Source organism: Lutjanus erythropterus, chromosome 3 (assembly GCF_056507025.1).
Source record: "Lutjanus erythropterus isolate fLutEry1 chromosome 3, fLutEry1.hap2, whole genome shotgun sequence".
NCBI classification, from domain to species: Eukaryota; Metazoa; Chordata; class Actinopteri; order Lutjaniformes; family Lutjanidae; genus Lutjanus; species Lutjanus erythropterus.
In genome coordinates, this window is record NC_139319.1 from 23,021,467 (window position 1) to 23,044,149 (window position 22,683).

At 40.0% G+C, this 22,683-nt stretch overlaps 1 protein-coding gene across 8 annotated transcripts in view; it reads right to left on the reverse strand.

The window, feature by feature from the left end:
* Positions 1-2,777: 2,777 nt before the first annotated feature.
* adgrl3.1 (adhesion G protein-coupled receptor L3.1) overlaps positions 2,778-22,683 on the reverse strand; it is a 168,201-nt gene continuing 148,295 nt past the window's right edge. For 2 of the 8 annotated variants that reach the window (XM_084715462.1, XM_084715461.1), the window contains 7 exons: positions 18,409-18,577; positions 16,097-16,276; positions 14,066-14,159; positions 9,815-9,943; positions 9,021-9,038; positions 8,019-8,321; positions 2,778-5,488 (listed from right to left, as the gene is read on the reverse strand). In XM_084715462.1, coding sequence (XP_084571588.1) covers positions 4,845-5,488; positions 8,019-8,321; positions 9,021-9,038; positions 9,815-9,943; positions 14,066-14,159; positions 16,097-16,276; positions 18,409-18,577 — 1,537 coding nt within the window. In that variant the 3' untranslated portion in view covers positions 2,778-4,844. The remainder of the gene's footprint in view (positions 5,489-8,018; positions 8,322-9,020; positions 9,039-9,814; positions 9,944-14,065; positions 14,160-16,096; positions 16,277-18,408; positions 18,578-22,683) is intronic. The other 6 variants (XM_084715469.1, XM_084715468.1, XM_084715465.1 and 3 more) reach the window with 5 other exon arrangements.

Consider the following 22,683-nt stretch of genomic DNA (forward strand, 5'->3'; position numbering starts at 1 on the left):
TCTTGCCAGTCTTGTAAGACACTACTGCCAAATGACAGGAGCATTGGGGCTGTCCATTCCTACCCTCCAGAAGCAAAAATTACTGGAAAAAGTGCCCTAACAACTGATGGCAGAAGTGTAGACCTGTTGTTTAACACACACAATCCAGTGGGAAGGCCTGTACTTTGACAGTGATAAGCTTTCAGAGCTCTGACAAGACTGACTTTAGGCAGCATTCTGTGCTAATACCTCAATTTTGGAAGAAGCTATCAACAGCAGGAGAACAGCCTCACATCACTGGTATTTCCTCAATATTGCATCTTTCATTGTAGCCAGCATTTCCATGAGTATAGTCTAGGAATCTTTACAAAGACGCAAGACCACAAGGGCTAAGTCAATGAGAGGATGTGCCCACTGTGAACTGTCTCAGAAATCTATTTGTGTGCAACGTCTCCACCATCTCATGGATGTTAGTCAGTACCTCAGCTAACAGCTAGGTCTACTCAGAGGCCAAGCTCAAAATTCGACCAATTCCAACTTGCACTGTGTCTGTAATAATAAGTCTTGCCAAGTAAGAGGGTCCCAGGTGGTCTCATCTAACATCTGCAAGATTTCTGAGAACTATGGCATGTGTGGTCAATACAGCGCTCACCTCCTCTCTCTGCACAGTTCGCAGGAGTGATGGAGAGAGGAAGGGAAGGAAAGGCAAACAACTGAAGCCATTGATGGATCGTGGCTTATTTTCCAAGGCGAGGGGAGTTGTTCCCCAGAGAGAGGAACAGCAGACATGCGGTCTGTCCTTACAGTCTCTCTGGGACCTTGGGCAGCTGGATTGTCCCTGCACGTGGACCACCTTCAGAGACACAATCTCATCTTTGGGTCATTTTGCAGGAGCATGGGGAACCCAAACTACCCTGCCTGTTGACGTTAAATGCTGTAAACATACTGTCCATACTGGCCTTGCAAACACAGAATGAAATGGCAAAGAGCTTGCTTTATTGTCCTCGTCTGTGGGACACTGACATCCTGCAGTCAGACAAGAAAGTAAGACAGAATTTTCTCCTGTTAGAGATCACAATCCTGTCCCTGGGGCAGTATATCAAGCTAATGCATTATAATAGTTTCTCCTTTTCAAGTCAGATTCTACACCCTAACATTTTGTCATGGTGAAAGGATAATTATGTACCTCCAGTAACCAAAATATTCCTAATAATGATAATGTGATCATTAGGGAATATTGAGAAGATCAGAATGTTGTTTACTTTATTATTTTCTTCTTGCCTTCTACTTCAGCATGTGCCCTCCTCAGCCCTCATTTCAGTTAACCCCAACTCTTGGCCGGACAATTGGTGTGGGCAGACCAACTAGTTTAATTCATTCAGTACTTCTAGTGCAAGGACACGATTCCTCACTAGCTCCCCATCCAAGAACACTGCCAGTTATGTTTGCCAAACCATGAGCACAGGTGCTGGGGATTTGACTCATTCCTGCAACAGTGGATGAGTGCTTTTTCCCCATGCACTAGCCACTGTCCTACTATATACTACTATACTGACTTTCGTAACATTTAGATCTCTGAAAAATAGATCAAAACATGCATGATGTAGAGCCAAACATACTGAATCTCGTGTTATGAGACCCCCTGTCTGTATCTACTTTTCTACTGTTGTAACAGTCAGCAATGGACATGGATCTTACAGCAGGTACTTTGACCACATAGTAAAGGCTTTCATATTAGACACACACAGACATGCTTTCAAACTAATTCTCAAGTGACTATTGAAGGTTAGGTACACAGGTGATTTTATATTGTGAGTAGTCACTTCACAGGTGGCTGGGGTCAGGTAATTTCAGATGGATAGATAGTTTCAGATGGATAGTTTACAGGCCGTAGACCGTTTACATGACAGCCATACTGATAACACAGGTGTTTCCAATGGTGTTAATTCCATTTAAGCCCTGTCCCTTTTTGCACGGTGCCCCAATAAAAACTGAGCGAGCTTTGTGCCCAGCGGAAGATGGATAAAAGATGTTTCTGAGAGTCCTGTACAAGCTACATAATATCTTAAGTGAGCTAATGTTAGCAAATCCACACAAAAATTTTGCTAACTAGTGAGCCAGTGTTTTGCCAAAACTAGCCATCATATGTAACCAGCTAGCAATGGTTGACATAGATTAGCTAGCTAGTTAGCTAAAGTTTTGCTAGCATTAGCTAATTTTGCTTTTACAGGTCCCCCAGCAACACTTTTTAATCATCTTCAAAATCTGGTTTTCTTTTCAACATAGATGAGGAAACAGGAAAGGAGAAATTTGACCTTGGTTCCCAAAGGGGCGGGACTTAAGGGGGGTCAATGGTAGCAACTTGACTCTGTTTGACCTGGATGGATTAGAACTTGAATTAATATCACTGGTAACACCTGCATTTACTTTACTATTTCATGTCAAAATGGCTGCTGTGAAAAAGGTCTAACTAGGGCATGCATATATTTTTGCCTCACAGTCAAAATTCTTCCTAAATAAATAACTTATTATTATTCTGAAAACCTTTGCCTGGCTATACATACTGAAAAGTTTTTCAAACAAAGGTTTATGTTTACAGATTTCCAAAGAAAGATATAATTTCCCAGAATGAAGCAAAAATGCATGTAGCAAAATATTGGCCCACATACAGTATGTAATCTCACTAAATGGCTAGAAATGCATATTTGCAATGAAATCACCGTTGGGGTTTAACTCTGTGTTTGCATTTAATTTCACTGTAATAACTGATAAGACTCAAGAGGCGGAAAACCGCAAAGCTATGTCAGTAATTTATTTGTTGGCAAACAACTTTCACTGTTACAACAAATATTAGTTATGAGATCATTCAACTTGGAACCCATACAAAAAGAATAAATAATTAGCAATAATATTGTAATAATAATCATGATCATAATAATTTAAAAAAAGAACCATAAAACAAACCCAGTGCCACTTTATCTACTCCTGCCTAAAGCCAGCGTTCTTTCCTCTAAGCTTGTTTTGCTGTCTTTAAACCAATAAACAGATAAATAAATAATTTCTCTCTTGGGGACACGGAGGGGGCTTGTGGGATACATGTGCAAGCTACACTTCATACACTTATGAAATTCTCCTCCTAAATAAGTAAACATTGGCTTTCCACATTGGACAGTGCTGCTGTGTGCAGAGTTTTCACATCTTCAGTACACATATATGGTGTAATCATGGCATTTCACAGGTGAGAACCACCCTTTTTCAAATAGTGGAAATTTTCTTTTTTTTTCTTTTTTTGTTTAGAGAATGACATTTATTATTCTCAGGATTCTTTTTCTGTACAATACGATCTCAACCAGCACAGCAAGGTAACGTCAATTAGTAGAATATTTGGCAATAGAGAGGATATGCTTCATAAACCATTCTTGTGTTACTCCAAACATCTGATAGTTTTTTTTCACCTACTTGTGCCTAAAGGAAGGAAATGCTTTATTCAAGAACAAATGAGATGAGACTCACTTCCAGCAATGACTCAAACATAGCATTTCCATAGTAACCGTCTTATTTATAACTTTGCTGCTTCGTTTTCCCTTCCATTTTAAATCTACACAGTGGTAAAGTATATAGTAAGAATTTGCAAAATGTAAGTGACAGTGGTGTTGCTATAAAAAGGACCAGAATGAAGTGTGCGTAGGGTATATGTGTATTAATTAAGGAGTGCTTAACTGTCTCTGTATTTTACGAAAGAGTGACATGAAAAGATTGTTCCTTGCTCGTTCTGCAGTCTACATGTGACCAGAGAACATATCATGACATTTCAGAACAGTTCCACAGACAAAAGGTTTGCAACTTAAAAAATAAAAAATAAAAGACTTGGTCATATGCAACATTTGTATCTGTATCTGTATTCTGTACAATACATAGAAACAGTTTGTGATTTCTTTATAATCCTTTGATAACTGAAAACTTTTACAGAAGAAAGGAGAAGAAACAGAACCCATTCTTTTTTTTTCTTTTTTTTAAATTCAGTCTGTTGTAATATGATCTTCCTTCTTTGTTTTCAGTGAAATACACAGTAGCTGCAGTCACTACAACTCGCAGGAATGTTACACCAGCCCAGACAAAAAAACTCCAGTTTAGCAGATACGGACAGGAAGAGAATTCAGAACATCAGCGTGATATGGGTACAGTTCGGTTGCCCCAATAAAACAGTTTTTGGGATGATCGGTAGTGAGGGCATATATCATACATCCTCCACTTGATTGGCAGGTAGTGGGGCGGGGCCTCTTTTTAAGGCCAGTTTATGTTGTGAGTTTAATATCCTGCTCTACCCTTTGGAGAGGTGGAAACGTTATCCCAGTACGTGTCTTTAAAGAGTGAGACAGAGAGACAGACATACAGACAAACAGACAGGCAGCTCCTTTGACCAGGGCTGGGGGCCGCGCCCCTGTAGTGGTGGTAGTGGAGACTATATGCTATGATCTGCTAGAGGTCCATATTGGGGAACTTGTAGGGCTTCGGTCAATCCAAGGTTCCAAATTAAAGTAACAGGTGGGGTAAAATTACAGAATCCCTCCCCCTTCCTCTCCTTTCCAGGTTGAGTAAGTTCAATTTCTGTTTGATGTTCACAAAAAGTCTCGCACGACTGCCCTTTTCAGTCTGCACCATTTATGACAATACATTCAGTCTCTGCTCTCATTTGACCAGTGATATTTCGACCATATTGTCATGAGCCATAGTTAAAGTCACACACAGCACGTCAGTCCAGCGTGGTGGGCCAGCTCAGTCTGTCAGTCAACACAGAATGTTTTCATTGGAGGGTTGGAGGTGTGAGAATGGGCCGGGGAGGGATAGAAGTCTCTTGATTGGCTCTATAGACTGGTAACCAGGTGGGAAGGGTCTATTGGCGGCTCCTCGGGCGAAGAATCGGACTCGTCCTTGCTGCCGGACACCATGTAACCATCACTGCCACCGCGGCCCATGTTGTAATAGCTCTGTAGCTCATGGAGGTGATTCCTGGAGCCCAAGTTTGGCATGCTCTTATAATAGACATCATCCAGCTCTGGAGCAGTGGCACTCTTACATGGCTGCAGCTCCCCGGAGCTGTCCTCCTCTCCGTCCGTTAAACCATTCATCTGCCCGTCCGGGAGGTCCGTCAACACTGGCATGCTGGTGTACAGCGAGTCTCTGTGGTTGGGCGAGTGCGTGTGCTCGTCAGTGTGCTCGTTGGTCAGCAGGGGGAAGAAGCTCTCACTGGTCTCCTGGGGGATGCGCCGTGGCCTGGAGAAGCTGTGGGGAGGCGGCGGAGGTGGGGGGTGGCTGTCTGGAGGAGGCGGCCGTGGCGGCAGGAGCGGTGCATTGGACTCCTCTCTGATAATCTCCAAGCCCAAGTTCTCCTCGTGGGGAAAGGCTGCAGGGTTGTCCAGCACCATGGGACCGTTGTCCTCTTTACTGCTGCCCACACATCCACCGACTCCACTGCTGCTGCTGCTGCTGCTGCCTCCTGCCATGCTCCCTGAAAAATCCAGGCAGGAAGAAGAGTTACAGCACAGTTCTGCTCATTTTAAAAAGCAGTGGTTCTTCCAGTAGGGTGACATGTGGTAATGATTTCTGCACTCCACAGAAGAGATTTCGGTTAGTCAATATTTTCATATTAACAATGGATACAATTTACTACAGTATGTGCAACATGAACGGGGCTGCTAGTGGTGACAAACCCACACAGAATAGCGCTTTTTCACAGCAGCCATATTGACATGAAATAGTAGGACAAATACAGGTTGATACTAATTAAGGTCCTGTTCCATTCAGGTCAAACAGAGACAGGGTGCTGCTGTTGTCCATGTTGGCTCACTAGAAAGGCTCCACAACACTAAATAGGAGCAAAGTCTTAATTAGTATTACCGGTAGCACTTTTGCTTCCCTTATTATATCAATATGGCTGCTGTGAAGAGGGTCTGCTCTCACCTGACTCTGCAGTTCCCCTCAGCTTTACAGGGGGCTTCAACATCTTTGATCTCATTGTTTTGGTTTTTCTTAGCCCGGTTTTACTGTTTTGGTTCAGCTCACCACTTTCATGAGCATTATTTTTAGTCACAGCAGGCAGCTGTTTTCAGCAAAAAATCTCTACAAAACCATTATATGCTACCTGCCCAGCACCGAGCAGCAGTCGAGCAAACTTAGTGACTAGCTGGTGAACTGAGTGGAGCATTTAGAAGCTTTCTTATTTGGTAGAGTGATATATTTCCATTTGGAGCTGGAGGATATCAACAAGAGCTAAAAGGAGAGTGAGTGTTATACTTACATTCAGAAACACAACTCCTAGTGACGATATCTCATTACCTGCTGGATTGTAAATAGGGGACTGTATGCTAATAAGTTTGCCATTCATTAATTGAAAGGTGACGACATACCAGTGTTGTTTTCACAGATGGTTTTAACTGCCCCAAAGTCAGCTAATGCAGGTCAAACATTAACCTCAATGTTGTCAGCAAAGCACATACGAAGATTTCAGATTTGTGATATGAAATTTTAGTTTAATGTAAATTTTATATTTGGGTCTATAGCTGATGAAAATCTATCTGAAGTGACTCAGGGAAAAATCATGTTCATGGACAAGGTAATATTAAAGTTTATTCCCCTCATGCTTAGTTATGTGCGCCAACATCCTTCCTCACTCTTTGACATATCTGATGTACCAATGTTCCTGGAAGTTATAGCAACTAGCCATAAGGTAGTGAATGTGACTGGTAACTGAAGTCCAGTGATCCCCAATCAATATATTCCACTCGCAATACTACATTGTCCTTTGCTCTATTTTCTGTGTTGTAAAGCTGCTGCATTTTGGACACAATTGTGCTTCTCGATGGCGCCTTATAAATTTTGTCAGAAGATGCTACGTGAGGAAGTTAATTTATCGGTCATAGGTAGACTTACTCACTTTGCGTCTGAACGCCTAGTCAAGTGTGGCTTGACACGGCTGGCTGCTAGTGCTAGCATCAGGGGCTGTGCTAACTCCGACCTCCGAGTTCGCTGCTAAGTGTTTTCCATTGAGGTGACATTTAAGGGTTAAAGTGATCAGATGGTACAAAAACTCCTTACTGAAGAAGTAGCACAGAACAGTGCTCCTATCAACGGTTCCATCTGGGCATTTCTGAAATGTAATTTTCCCTTCATGGGGCCAAGCAGTGTCTTCTTATCTGCCTCCACCATGGAATGTTAAATCAGCATTAATTTTTTTTCCTAAAAATATAAATCAAAATTAACACATTATTTTGACAGCCCAACTTTTTACACAATGCAGAAAATTTTCATATTATACCCTTAAGGGACCAGTGCGTAGGATTTCGTGCCATTTGGCAGTGAGCTTGCAGGTTGCAAATACCTCGCCTTACGTGTAGGATGACCTTCAGTGACTTTGTGAAAAATGCATAAGGCCAAATCTAGAGTCAGTGTTTGGTTTGTCTGTTCTGGGCTACTGTAGAAACATGGTGGTTCAATATGGCAGCCTCAGTAGAAGAGAACTGTCACCCTCTGTGGATATAAATGGCTCATTCTAAGGTAACAAAAACAGCAACTATTATTTTCAGATGATTATACACTAATGAAAACATACTTTTATCATGTGTTCATATTACCAGTAACATTCATTGTAACAACAAAATAATTCATTGTTTTTAATAACAATTATCTTCATGGACCTGTGATAATGCTGAACTTAATAATGCTGTTTTTGGATTAAGATATCTACTCCTTGACAGTTGAGACAAAAAAGCCCTTATGTTAGAGCTGCAATGATTAATTGACTATTAAATTAATTATTTTGATAATCTTTTTTTGTCTTTTTTTTTTAGGGTGTCATCTTGGGCTTTGGGAAACACATTTCATCCTCATATTTTATAGATCAAACAACAGATCTATCAATCAAGAAAGTAATCAACAGATTAATCAACAATGATCAACAAAGAATTTCAAGTTGCAGCCCCAGTTTAAACACTCAAGTAGCGTTTGTCTAAATCTGAAAATTTAAAAATGAAAGCAGTCACCTCCATTGGCCATGCTGCTGTTGACTAGTTTGTTCATGAGGTTGTGGTTGCGCTCAGTGGTGCCTCTCTCATGGTTGTTGAGGTAGGATGGGATGTAATTGGATGTCAGCTCCTTGAGGATCTTCTTCTCCAGGGTTGTCTCCTTGTGGTTGCTGTGTGTGCCGTAGCCACCAGTGCGGTCTAGAATCTGAACGCAGTCACTCAAGTACTCACTGCTGGCCATACTGTAGTTGTTGGCATGGTTACCATTAAGAGGGAGCGTATCCATAACACTGGAGTCTCTTGCGTTGTTCAGGATGCCCTCTGAGGAACAAATAATTAAAAAAAAAAAAAAGTAATAATTATTAGGATTCTTAAATAAACTAAGTGGATTTCTCAGAAGAGAGATTTTAATTATTGTTTGATATCATAGCGTGTGCTGTGAATTGAGGATTAAAAAGTAGCAATGATAATTTTCTTGGAAGGAAAAATGCTTCAAGCATCCATAATTCATTTAAGAGAAACCTCAGAAGTACTTTCTTTTCTCAATTACTGCCAGCACTACAGCAACACAAAAAGGAGTGTTAGAGTTTCACTGCAAAATGAGATAAATGTTTTGAAGTGACACTTGAAGTTATTACATTTTAAGGGCAACCTCCTACAACTCAATTATAACTCAAATGTCAATTTGCCCATTTGATCCACAATATTTGAATTCAGTGAGATTCAATGGTAATGCTTTTTTTTATTATTAAAGATATATTGGGCTCGGGGAAAGAATTTTTAAACAGCATTTTGTATAAAATGCATCTAAAGAAGTGTGAAAAGCCAAACAAGACAACCATATTACACGGACTGACTAATGATTTGGAGGAAAAAAGCTTTCGCATGGCTGACAGCCAAACAAAACTACTGTTTGGATGTAGATTGGACTGAAAATGTTAGGCAGAGTGCTTTGGAAGCAAGAATAGAGAGAAGAAAGTCAATGTTATTGAAGTAGTTGAGTATTAATTTAGCCCATACTTGTGTCTCGGTAAGGTGCTAATGGACAGCGTGGAGGGAGAAGAGAGAAAAGAGACAGACGTGAGTTCATAAATCGGGAGAAACAACTTTCAGCGGCTACAAAAATCAACAGTTGCACAGTAATTGGAAGCATGATGAAAAATGTTTAACAAAGAAAGCCTGTCTCTCAAAATTACAGTCTGTTTTTCAGTGCCTTATTGTTAACTGGCTGCTATCGTATAGTTTATTATTTATTTAACACAAAGAAAACATAAAAACACAACTCACACATTATGTTTAAAACAGAATATATATATAGTAGACATGCACAAAGACAAGCACTACACAAATCCCAACTGACACGCACAAAATTACATTCAAAATGATGCACAGACTGTATAAAACAGAACATTAACACAAAATAGTGCAAATACTTCATGGCTCCCAAGTAGCTTATAAAAGATCGAGTGAATTTGAATCCAGTAACATACAGCGTGCATCTATAGCATACAATAAATCAGCATGGGCTCTTGTTATACTGTTTCGATAAATCATCAACAGAATTTCCTCTCTACATTTATGTGCTGTAAGAACTGCCCAGTGGGTGTCCTTTGTGAGAGATTATTGCAGTGTGATTGATCGCCTCACTTGGGAGCCATAATAAGGCTGGATCAGATATGCAGCCAAAAGTGTCTCACGGTAGCACAAACATTTTAAAATGAAATAACCATGCAAAATAAATTTAATGCAGTGACAAAAAACAACTCTAGGCTGACTTTCCAAATGTATGTTTATAATAGGAACATCAGGCACACCTTGGGTGTTGTACATGCCCACGGCTGGGTTGTTATAGACTGCCGAGTCCCCCAGGAGAGTGTTATAAGGATTGTTAGTACCATGGGGACGAAGGAGAGCATTAGTTATAAGATGATTAGCCATGGCTCCTGGTACAGGCAGATAGAGGAAGAGAGAGGAAGAGCAACAGCCAAGTCGAGAGAGGAAGAGAGAGGAGAAGCAACAGCCAAGTCAAGAGAGAAAAAAAGAAAAGAGGAGAGAAGCACTCGAGAAAAAAAGGGCAGAAGGAGAGAGCATGTAGCCGTCGCAGAGTGGAAGTAAGCGAGAAGGAGAAAGGAGAAGGGAGATGGAGAGTGAGTGTGTGGAAGAAAGAGGGAGAGAAGAGGACAAGTAAATCAAACAAGCAAACATAGTTTGAGGTGAAAGCCAAGAAAAAAGCTTGACAAGTCATTCTTGCAGCCGCTGCGTACAGGCCGAGGGAAGGGACCAGAGAGAGACAGAGAGAGACAAAGAGAGAGTAGCGTAGCTTGGAGGAGATTGTGCTGCAGTTCAATACGCTTGAGCAGAGTAGCATGACTACAGGATAGTTAATGGACAAAAGGGCACAAAAAGTGTTCTCAGTGCATTTTCTTCCCTAGGTGGGAGACAGATCATGTACACATAAAGACACCGCAGAAAAACAGAAGACGAATAAACATGAAGGCTCCTATTTATTAATCCAACACACTACCTCTACCACTAGTCCTCAGTGTGTACGTATGTCATGCGGCTTAAGAATATAGGTTAGCGTGAAAAAACTGAGACACTAAAACATCTCTGAGGTAATATTTTTTTGTCAAGAAGCACAGGTGTTGAGCTAAAAGAAAATAACACAACATTTTAGTTATCTAACTCCTAAATGTAATGTTTTAGGATACCACAGCTCAATTCATACTAGTACAACTTCATTACATTTTCAGAAACTAGAAGTTGGCCAGCAGCCTGAATTTGGCTGATAAAATGATAAAATTTAAGCTCTGAATGTCTGTGGTCTATTTTTTTTTAATGTCATCACCCTAAAGAAAAAGAAATCTCAAAAACATCCTCACAGTCTTCACTTTAATCAATTAAATGAGGCAGGACTCTCTTAAAACCCTGGCATTTCACCCAGCAGTGATGTCTTTCGTACATTCTCATTCGGACGTTTTGTATTCTGATATCAATGTTAGTTTGTATGTTGCATCAATAGATGCCCAAACAAAAATGGGAGACCAAATAAACAAATGATAGGAAAACATAATAGTATATTCTGTGTGCCTTTATACTTTCATGAATTAAAGAAAAAACGCCGAATCATGCACTGCTGTGTCCTGCAAAACCACGCCCATTTGGGTGAAATGCCAATCTTTCAGGAAGTCTAAGTAATTCATTGGATTAAATGAGCTGCTCTTTTTTGAGTTTTTTGACCACTGGGGAGTTTGTGGCTGCGGCAGGGCCGTTCTGTGTGAAGTCTGTATGTTCTCCTCGTGTCTGCGTGGGTTCTCTCCGGGTTCTCCGGCTTCCTTCCACAGTCCAAAGACATGCAGCATAATAGGTTAATTGGTGACTCTAAATTGTCCGTAGGTGTGACTGTGAGTGTGAGTGGTTGTCTGTCTCTATGTGTCAGCCCTGCGATGAACTGGCGACTTGTCCAGGGTGAACCCCGCCTCTCGCCCAATGTCAGCTGGGACTCCAGCCCCCACAACCCTTCAAGGATAAGTGGTTACAGACAATGAATTAATGAATTAATTTAAAAAAAAGCTTAAGGCCAATAAATGTGAACTGAAGCAAAATATTTTGTTAGATAAAAACATGTTGTGAATTTTGGAGATCATAACGTTTATGTTTTTGTAAGAAATTTTGGCTTTTGAAATTGACAGTGGCCTGGAGATATTGGAAATATCTGGATAACACAAGATGGAAACAATCTGCAGCCACCACTGGAATCTAATTCTACAAATGTGTAATACTTATAAGGTGAGTGTAGCCTTAGTTTTATCTGTGACTGGGCAGAAAAATTGGTTTAAACAGAATGAACAAACATACATTAAAAAAAAGCTGCTCAGCATTTGGTTGTCAATCTTATTACCAATTCGGTATAGGCCTAATTATGACATAATAAAAACACCGAGGTAAATGTGTCAGGGTGACCCAACAGCTAATTTGTAGTCATAGTCCCAGGCAAAAGTAATAAGTAGTATACATAATCATATCTTTAAAAAAAATGCACTTAAAAGTTAAAATGAACACATTCCTTCTCCATTTTACTTTCTCAAATTTTCAACAAGTCAATCTCCTATCAGACTATCCAATTTATTCCACCCGTCCTTATTCACTAAGCCACAGTGTGTAGTCATTTGAAATCTACTGGCTAAGTAGCTCTCTGCACCACACTTTAAAGTGTCAGGGAGGGAGGGAGGGAGGAGGTGGGGGTGTCTTAAGCCCTGCCTCACTAAGTGTGTGATAATTCAGCCGCTGACACACACCGTGTCTGCTTTAGCATCAATCTGTCATGCTAACAGCTTATTAGTGGCCTGAAGGAAGTGAGGGCCACACCTCGACTTAGAGACTAACAAATGGCAGTGTATGTGTGTGCGTGCGTTCCACTGTGTGTGTGTGTCAAAATGTCTGGCCGTTTGGGTGTCTATGTCCTCATTACCCTAGCCCTCAGACAGCTATACTCATGGAATCCATTTTTACAGTGAGTGTCTTACTCTGGAGGGACAGCAAGAGACAGCTCAGAATACAGTAGGAATACAGTGAATTAAACCTAATGTTCATTTAAAAGCTTGGTAATAGTCCAGGCATTTTACTCAAAAGTGTGGATCAACCTCATACAAACTGCAACATAAACAAACTCAAAGGATTTAGTGCACTCATTGTGTTCTGAATGAGAGAAATAAACAGAATCATATGACTGTTTTAGTTCAGACATTTTGTGAACCTCACACAAATTGCGACGGAAAAAAACTGCATGTTTATTACTCATAAAAGTCTCCTTTATGATATATAAAAAGTCCTCAGAGATCAGAATGCAGTTTCAAAGGTGTTTCTTAACCATACCCTGGTACCACCTTTCCCTCCTAGAATAATAGTTTAAATCAATATCACTACATAAGTTAAAAACATCAACATAAACCAACGCACACTGAACTGACTTTACTGTTTATTTGGAGCGAACAACATGTTTCGCCTGTGGCTTCCTCAGGTTTGCTGTCTTTAGAGCGAGTGTGCAGTTCAGTGTGCAGTCGTTTACCTGAGGTGTTCCTGTGACCGACCAGCACCTGATCCTTTATACTGGCTGTGCACAGGCAGTTCTATTTACTTATGACTATATTAATATACTTGTGTATATTATGTGTATGTCTCATGTACAACACAGTTTCTAACATTATATCAGACAAGAAGACAAGCATAAAGCAGTTTGTTAACATGAGCAGCAATGGGAATTTGTTGGCGATTTAGGTAATTTCAATACTTTACACTTGAATTTTTTTTACGACTTCTGACATGCTATAAATAAGATATTTATGAGACTATAGAACAGTTGAAAGAGTTTCTGTTGTGATTTGTGTGGGGGTCATGCTGTATAATGCCTGGACTATAACTACAGTCGGCTTCATGTAATGAGATACACTAAATCTGAAAACAGATTTAGTGTGAAAACCACTGCTCTACTTTCTTGTACTTTTCTAGTGCTTCTAGTGGTGAAAACAGACTTGCAGTACTTTTTAAAAGCAGTAACTTCACCTGAAGTGACACACTACTACATGCAGCTAATAATAAAGCATTAATCTAATGAAACTCTGCATAACTTATAGTATAATAATAAAGAGGCCGCTGGTATTCAGCTCTACCCTTGCACACATACTTTAATTTAAAGGATTTATCATCCAGAAATGCTTCAAACGATGACTATCGTCTAAAGAAGCCCTCAGTCGCACAGTCAGCTCTGCACTCTGTAGATTTATAATGGGACCACAAACCGGTTGATGTCTCAGTTTTGACAAGAGCCTGCTCATAACTCTCCCTCCTGTAATGTCATCCTTTGAAGCAGTAAAAAAAAGTAGTAAGTGATATTTACACTCTATTCCGCTAATCTTCCTCTCTACAAGAACACAGCACCATTATCAGAAGTTTGGACTCCTACCACTTTACTAAATGACAGCGTATGCTGTCTGAGCCTCCCGCTATTAATAAAGTAGATATGGTGACAGTGATGAGGATGCAAATGGTAGGTATCCCGTGGTTACCTCTGTTGAGTGTGGCAGAGCTGTTGATGTCTCCAGTGATGAAGGAAGACTCCTGTTTCCTCACAGTGTCGTTCCACATCCGCCTGATACGACTCTATACACAGGAGAGATGATGCAGGAGAGAGAGGGAAAATGAGGTAGAGATGGTATGGACAAAGACAAAGAGGAGTAGCAGTAATGAAGGGGAGAAGGAATAAAGGGAAGGAACCAGGAACAAGTCAAGGGAGGGAAGACATGATGACAAAAGAGGGAAAGAAATAGGGTAAGAAAACATAATATATGGGGGCAGGATGTGCAAAAGAAGGGGAAATTAGTGCAGGAGAGGCAGTAAAGGAAAAAACGAAGCAACGACCAGCGGGAGAGGAACAGGTGGGGAAAAATAATCACCCGTCAATGCCATTTATACTCCATCTACCTGTGCGTCAGCATCAATATGTGAAGGTGTACGTCAGGGTTTGGGCTATCTCACTTTCAACACAACATCCACATTTCAAGTCTGCGCATATTATATATAGCAACTTAATCACACATTCACAAGTTGCACATTAAAGGGCATGTCCATTATTTTTAAGTGTTTTTTTGTTTGTTTGTTTTATTTTTTTTAAAATATCACTCTGTAGCTTCTCAGTAGTGTTCCTTATGCAGGAATCTCTTGGCGCCTCATGATTCGATTTGGTTCAATTTGATTCTGAGACCTACGATGCCATTATAAAATGATTATCAATGCATCTTTCCTATACATATTTTATTTCTTACTCACTGTATGACTATTTACTTCTTTCACAACATAGAATTTGCAAAGATCCATAATAACTTCAGTTTAGAAACAACTTGCCTACAGTGGGGCTCTTGTCCCTTTTCCTTCAAATTCATAGAAGTCAAAATGTTTCCATATGCTGGCTTTCAAACCAGGGGGCGTGGGCATCTTCACCGAAACTCAAGAAGTAGCCTAGTTTATAATACAAACACATCCTTTACATTTAACCATCTAATTGTTCAGCCATACAGAACATACAGCCCAATCTTACAAAATGAATTACAGATGATTATAATGTAGAAGTCTTAAATTTTCATTTATTGACTCTTCTGCATTGATTTATTATCTTTCCAGAGAGTATTGCAATGCCTTTTAAAAATGTTAACCTAATGTAAGTTTCTACTCGATAATGTTGCTACATACTGTGTAAACCCACTAGGTCACCTTAGTTTTATCCTTTGCCACATCAGCATTATGGTTGCCCTCAAAGGGCCAGTTGTAAATGTAAGAGTATGTAAAAGTACCTCCTTATCATATTATGCGATTGCCTTTGCATTTGTTTTAACTGGTTTTAGTAATAACGTAAAAATTAAGTAGTTCTGAAAGGAGAAGTCTAGCAAAAATAATGGCAAGTGGCCATTCAAGTCTATAACTGTCATACAATTTATTAAAAAGAAAATATACAAAGTAATGTAAGTAATAAAGTAAAAATGGCACAAACCGTTGTTTCAGTTTGTATAGGTTTCAAATCCAAAATGTACAAATTTAAATGTAAATTGTTTTCCTTTGGCAGTGCCTGCCTCAATACAAAGACGACATACTGTCTCCATTAAGCACAAACGTATTTGTTTTCTCATCTCTCATTAAATTGCCTTATGTCTGTGTCAACTTTTCTCTCTTAGACATTTTGCTTGGCAGCTACCATTAATGTTACTTGCTACAACCACTTGGCTAGAGTGCCACTGCTGGAAATGGCTAAACCGAGATATTATCTAGCATATACTGACGTCTAGCAACTAGATTCCTTCAGTGTGTGGATAACAAGATCGGGATGCATTCTGGAAGATGCAGTTAATGGTCACTGTACTTCTGTAACACAACATGGAATAATACTGTGCAAATTATACTCTTTGCAAGCTCCTGAGGGCAGATGGAGTCACCTTTTAAAACGCTGCTTTCTTGTGAAAATCTACAATATGATTGAAAAACTCTGAAACTTAAGTTGAAAGTGATCAGCGATAACCCAAAACCCTCATGGCGTGCTCCGGCCTCACCTGAGAGTCTGCTGTGCTGTAGCGTCCAGGTGTGCAGGCAGGTAAGCTCACCTGTGAGCCTGTGGAGTAGCGGCCGGGGGTCCGTGACGTGGTGGTCTTACTGGAGGAGGAGATGGACGTCTCCACGCTCTTACCGCTGCAGCAGTGAGTACGCAGACATTTGCCATACTCTTTACGCACCTGGCAGGGGAGGTGTGAGGTCGACAGAGTTACACACAGACACATTATGGCTACACATATATAAAACTAAAAAAAAGAACACATGACAGAGGAGCAATTGACTGATGTTCAACTTTTAAGGTGCACATATTGAAGCATATTTTAAAGATGACAAACCTGGAAAGAAACAGACTGGAAGGGCTTAACTTGATATAGTGTTCCTGTTAACTTCTTCCCCTGCTCAAATTCCATGTGCAAACACTAACTCCATAAAAATTTAGACATTAAAGGATTAACTTTATAAACTTTCCCCCCCATCAGCATCCACCCCAAATGTTATTACCACCACATATCCTTCTGAAACGGACATACTCCTTCGGGAGACATACGATGCACTTGTACACACAGAACATCTGCATTTAGATCCCAATCAAGTTAGAACAAATAAGACTGTAATTGCTTTTTAACAAGCTTGTTGGACTGGCAGACGTGTATTGCCACATGCTCTGTTTGAACAGCTGTGTGGTGAGTTGCTCCATGCATCTTGGGAGAAATCATGTTGGGCCGCAGCCAAAGAAAACCTCAGCACTGTTCTGAGGACACATCTCTCAGGATACCTGATCCCATGGCCTAACACATACCTAAGTGCAGCGCACACATGCACACACACTCACACACAGACACACACACACACATACACACAGCACTTGTTTACTGGTCGAACACCTAAATCTAAAAACTCTCGGTGGGACTGCAGCCAGACAAGAGTATTAAGCATTTGATGAATTTTCTTTCCATATCCTACTCCTCCTCTGTACTCCCAGGCACTGACAGTGTGTGGGAGACTCTGTAAAAATATCCCAGGATGTGTAGGCTCTTCCTGGAAGCTATCATATATTTCAAATATTCAAAAATGGAACATATGTACTCACAAACACATCTAATCCTTTAGGCCAACCAAACCTAAAACATATATAAAGGAGGTCATCTTCTCAGAATGAAAGAGGGGTTGCAAGGGGAGCCATGTATCAGTGTTAGGAAAGTTAATGTGCTAGATCACAGAGATCACCAGATGAGTGTATCTGCAGCTATGTAAAAATATATATTTCCTCTGCATATGTCCATAATTTAAAAGACTACTTAGATTAGATCTAATCAGAGTTTACCAAAGTTAGATTTAAAATAAGTAAATTCAGATTTAAAGTTAAGCAGGGCTCTGTTATGCAATTAAAAACAGATCCCAGTTTAGTAAATTCAAATTCATTTACGTAAACCAAAATTAAAGTGTATGTAGATGTTTGCATATCAAAATTAAAATATATATATATAGATATGGTTGGGGGTTGGGCTCTGCTCTGCATCCCTTAATAAACTGTGAGATTATTTTCTAGCTAGCTAAAAATGTATACTATATGTTGCAAGCTAGCTAATAGTTGAGAAATTAAATTTGTCCTCCTTTGAGAAAAAGATTGATGAATTAATGGTGCAATATGGCCAAAATGTATAACAGCACAACAAAAAAAAGAGAGACTGTCTGGTGGCCACTGACTGTTTTAATGGACTAACTGGAGTGAAAGAAAAACAATATGCATCATAAAACTCAACTGGCTTGATCCTGAGTTTAAAGTTTTAGTCTAACAGAACATAAAGTAAAAAACTAAACTGAAGTCTACAGAGAAGTTTAAATTTAATCTGTTTTTTTTTTTCTATTTAAGCAAGGTTTGGTGCACATTAGCTTAAAGTTAAACCATGATTTAATTGGGTTTACAAATTAATCCTTGTTGGTGCAACCCAGCCTTAGAGCTAAATATTATCAAAGCTTTGAACAAGCTATTTCAGGCCTGACGACCCTGCCTGATGATGAAAAACTGTCTTCTCTGTCGGGCGAAGACAGAAACTTTGTAAGACTAGCATCTCAGTTTGCTACCTGCTGCTAGGAGGCAAGACAGACAGTGAAATAGAGAGAGAGAGAGTGAGGTAGCGATAGAGTTGAGCAGCCATTAGGGTTACTGAATGACCAATCAAACCTGTGACAGCTCTGCAGATATTTTTGGTGTCCCTGCTGATCAATGCTAGCATGTGTCTGTGTGCGTTTGTATTTGTCTGCCTGTCAACACTGTCTGTCTATTTCTGTCCGGCTCCGTCTCCCTCACCTTCTTCTGTAGTATGCAGTGAAAGATGAAGATGAACATGCCCTGCAGGGAGTTGAAGATGGTGAAAAGGTAGGCCATGATTACGGTGCTCTCGTTGATGTACATGAGGCCGAAAGCCCAGGTCAGGCCCAGCAGACACAGCAGGGCTATGGCCCCGATCACCCAAGACCTACAGAAGAGGAGGGAGAAATTCATCACCATGCACTATGCCACACAAAATGTAAAGTATAATCTCTCCAAAAAAAATGGATTCTATATAAAACATGAAATAAAACAGAATACAATCATTTTCAAATTCATTTGAACTAGCAACATATGCGGACATCCAGACGTCTTTTTCAGAGACAGCACCGCTCACTTTAGCAAGACAAGGCTAAAACACATTCTGCTTGTGATACAACAGCGTAGCTTCGTACTAAAAGAGTTCAGGTACCAGACTGGCCTGCCTGCAGTCCAGATCTGTCTCTCATTTAAAACGTGTGGGGTATTATGAAGCATAAAAGATGACAAGAGAGACCCCGGACCATTGAGCACCTGACGTCCTACGTCAAGCAAGAATGAGAAAGAATTTAACTTTAAAAACTTCAACAATTAGTGTCCTCCGTTCCCAAACGCTTACTGACTGTTTTTTTAAAGAAAAGGTGATGTGTAGCACTGGTTAACATGCCCTGTCCCAACTTTTTTGGAATGTGTTGTAGGCATCAAATTCAGAATAGGTTTATATTTACAAAAAACAATGAGGTTAATCATTTTGAACAGTACATATCTTGTCTTTGTATCGTATTCAACTGAATATAGGCTGAATGGTTTGTGCAAATCATTGTATTCTGCTTTTATTTACACAATGGCCCAACTTTTTCAGAACTGGGTTGTAATATAAGTTTCATTATAAGTAAGATGATACAAAAGGGCTGTCTCCCCGGATCAAAAAAGCTATTCAGCCAAGTTTGATACACATGGAACCACGAGGCAGGAGAAAGGGGTTAGAGAGGGTTCACTCAGAATCCCAACGCTGTGGGAGTGGGATGGAGAAAACAGTGGGAGGTTTTGCCTAAAAGAGTTATACTCTTACACAAAGGGTGAGAGAATTGAGAGAAAGTGGATTTGCTCATTTAGATACCATCTCCAGAGAGGCAGGGGAGGTTATAAGCCAGCTGACGTCAGCCAGTATAGTCTCGAGAAAGTCAAGCAGTCCAGACTTTTTCCAAAGTTACATCCAAACTCTGTCGCTCGCTCTGCTCTGCACTTGTGTGAAAGCACACGGCAGAGTGTAAAAGACGTTTTCACAGGCAAAAGTGGCCACTGAAGTCTGTTAGTGCAATTGTGACTATAACAGTTTAATGGTATTAAATGTGATAAAAGTTTCCAAGGCCACGACCCTCCATTTCAAATAAAGCCTATGCAGAAGCGAGTCATAAAGGCCAAATGTCAGAGGAAGTTGGTCGTGTTGAGGCATGTGTACGGATTGTAAGTCCTCCTCGGGCGTGTGCGTGTGATTGCGTGTGCGGCCATGTGAGTGGCTCCACTGGGCAGTAAGTAGAGGGACATTACAGCCATTATAAATGACATTTCCCGCTAAAGGTCACAGTTTCGGGGTCTGCCACAGCCACGAAGATGGCTGTTAATTTGATTGGCTGACTGGGCAGTGATCACCTCTCATGTGAGGGATGAGACGAGGAATGGGGGTAATGGAAGAAAGGGGAGGGGTTGAGAGGGAGAAAAACACAGAGGGGGAGATATTAGGAGAGTCAGGAGGAAGGAAGAGAGAAAGAGGAGGAGAGTAAGTGAGTGAGACTGAGGTGATTGATTCGATGTTGCCCTCCGTGGCACCGTTCAGGCGAGACAGAACCTCCAATAAAGCTCGTCTGACGACCCTCTTCAATAAAGGGTACACTCATCCCTCTCTTTTCCATCCCTTCATTCCACCTCTTCCTCCAGTGCTCCCTTGAGTCAAGGTTTTTCTCTCTCAGCTCTGTTTCCCCTCATTCACATCTCACCATTATAATATTTCAATAGCACATTAAGTGTATAGGTCACAGGAGCTCACAAATCACACATCAACAAGTAATCCATTTTACAAGCCAGGTTAATGGTTAATTCGGGGGTGCGCATAGACACGAGAAAGGGTTTACAGACAAATAAGACAACAAGCAAACCAATCAAAATGCCTCTGAAGACGAAAGGCATCCTGATTGGAGAGTGGCCTTACCAGAGCCAATCCACAACAAAGACAACTTGTGATGGCTTGGAGTTAAGGAGACAAAGAAAACAAAAGGAAGAAAAAATAATAAGACAAAAAGGGCATGATGATGATTAACAAGTAAATGAACCACTATAAGACATGACTAATGAAGTGAAATAGATTAAAATCTATTCAGCCTTCAGTGTGTACTCAGAAAGAAGAAGGAAAGTCATTAAAAAGGGAGGGGAAAAGAGATCCGAAAGCATCATATTCTAAATCGTTCTTTGATTCTCAGCTTTCATCAGGCTTTTTGATTACATTCCCCTGAACTGCACTGAAGCAAAGATCAGCTGGTTTCGTCTTCACTTCTGAAACGCTTCCCACTTGAAGTCCTGCTTAAAACGGCTGTCATGAAAGATACATTGGCAGTAATATTTAAATGATAAATCAAATGAGTAAGCCATTTTGTGTTTTACATTATAAATTCTGAGCCGCGCCTCAGTGAGGCGTTGAGCTCTGAGCCACGGCATATTGTTTGAATTAGACTGAGCCTTTTGTCTTGAGCTGCATTGGAACGACAAAATAACACAAATCCTGATTTGTTAGCTTTAGCAGACAGAGGTTCGGTTTTCAGTGGAAATGAAGTCATATTTCAGTGACATTCTCTGAGGATGATTTGAGTAATAATGACACGACTGGGAATAACATAAATTCAATGAGAAAAGTCTTGAAATGATGTAAGACAAAGGTAAAATGTGCTTCATGTGAGCTGCTAACATACAAAAAAGGCTCATGGACATTTAGGAAATACATTTATTTGTTTTCTTGGTGAAACTCTGATAAGAACATAGATACCACTCTCAAGTCTGTAAGGTAAATGTGAGCTTAGCATAAAGCATATAAGCAGCTAGACTAGACTGTTTAACAAAACTAAACCTCACTATTAACACATTATGTCTTGTTTGTTTGAACTGTCCACCATGAAAAAATAATTTTTCTTGTGTAGCCTGAAGGGACTAAAACTTGGATTTCATCGTGCAGCCCTGTGTTGAAGAATGACAAATAAATCAACCTTGAACATTGAAAAACTGGAGTGTAAAAACAATAATTTGTGGTTTCACAGGGGGTTGTGAGCAGGGCTATTTTTCTCTTGGCTAAGAAACAATCTGGTACATAATCCCCTATTAAAAAAAAAACTTGTTTTTTTACACTTTGTTTTTTAACGGATCAAACAAGATCTAACATGTTAATTAGTGAAGTTTAGAGGTGCTGTGAGGAGACTTGTGTTAACATCAGACTAGAGACCGAACATATTGGCTGGGCAATATATCACAGATATAATGGTGGCATATGTTTCATGATATGTACCAATATGAAAACATTTTTTTACACAATATATAATGCAGAAAACTGTGCTCAGGGTGATTTAGATTTAGCAAACTGTAGGTGTAAAAGTCAAGAAGTTGTGCTACTTGTTTTACAATCACCGAATTATTGGAAATATTAAAATAGTCAACAATTGAAATGTACTGTGCAGTACAATACTGATGTTTTTCATTTATGTTATTCATTTATTTACGTATTATGTTTTTGGGCCTGATATGGCTTTATTGATAGGACAGCTGAAGATATAACAGGAAAGGGGGAGATAGAGTGGGGGAATGATATCTACATTTTAATTTTATTACCTTTAGTTTTATCACCCCCTGAAAACCTCAATAGCAACATTTTGGGTGTTTCATGAAAAAAAAAAATCTTTCTGACTTGCAATTGTTAGTAGAAATGTATTTTAAAAGCTTACTATGTCATTATTCAAATTGCAAAACATTTATTCAGAAATATGGATACAGATAAAATATCGCTGTGGTGTTTCCTCTGATCCTGCCACTGAATACTCCCTTGTTTCTGGCCCTCTTCCATGCGTGGCGCTGTCGCAAATGGTCCACAAACCAAATGTTGTATACCGTAGTTTGGGAAACCTAATGTTACCCCAGACAGCCTTAAAAAGCAGTGGATTCCTTCTTCTTCTACGACACCATCACCCCTGGTTGAAAATACGGACTCAGTAGGCACCAAATCGGGAAAGTTAAATT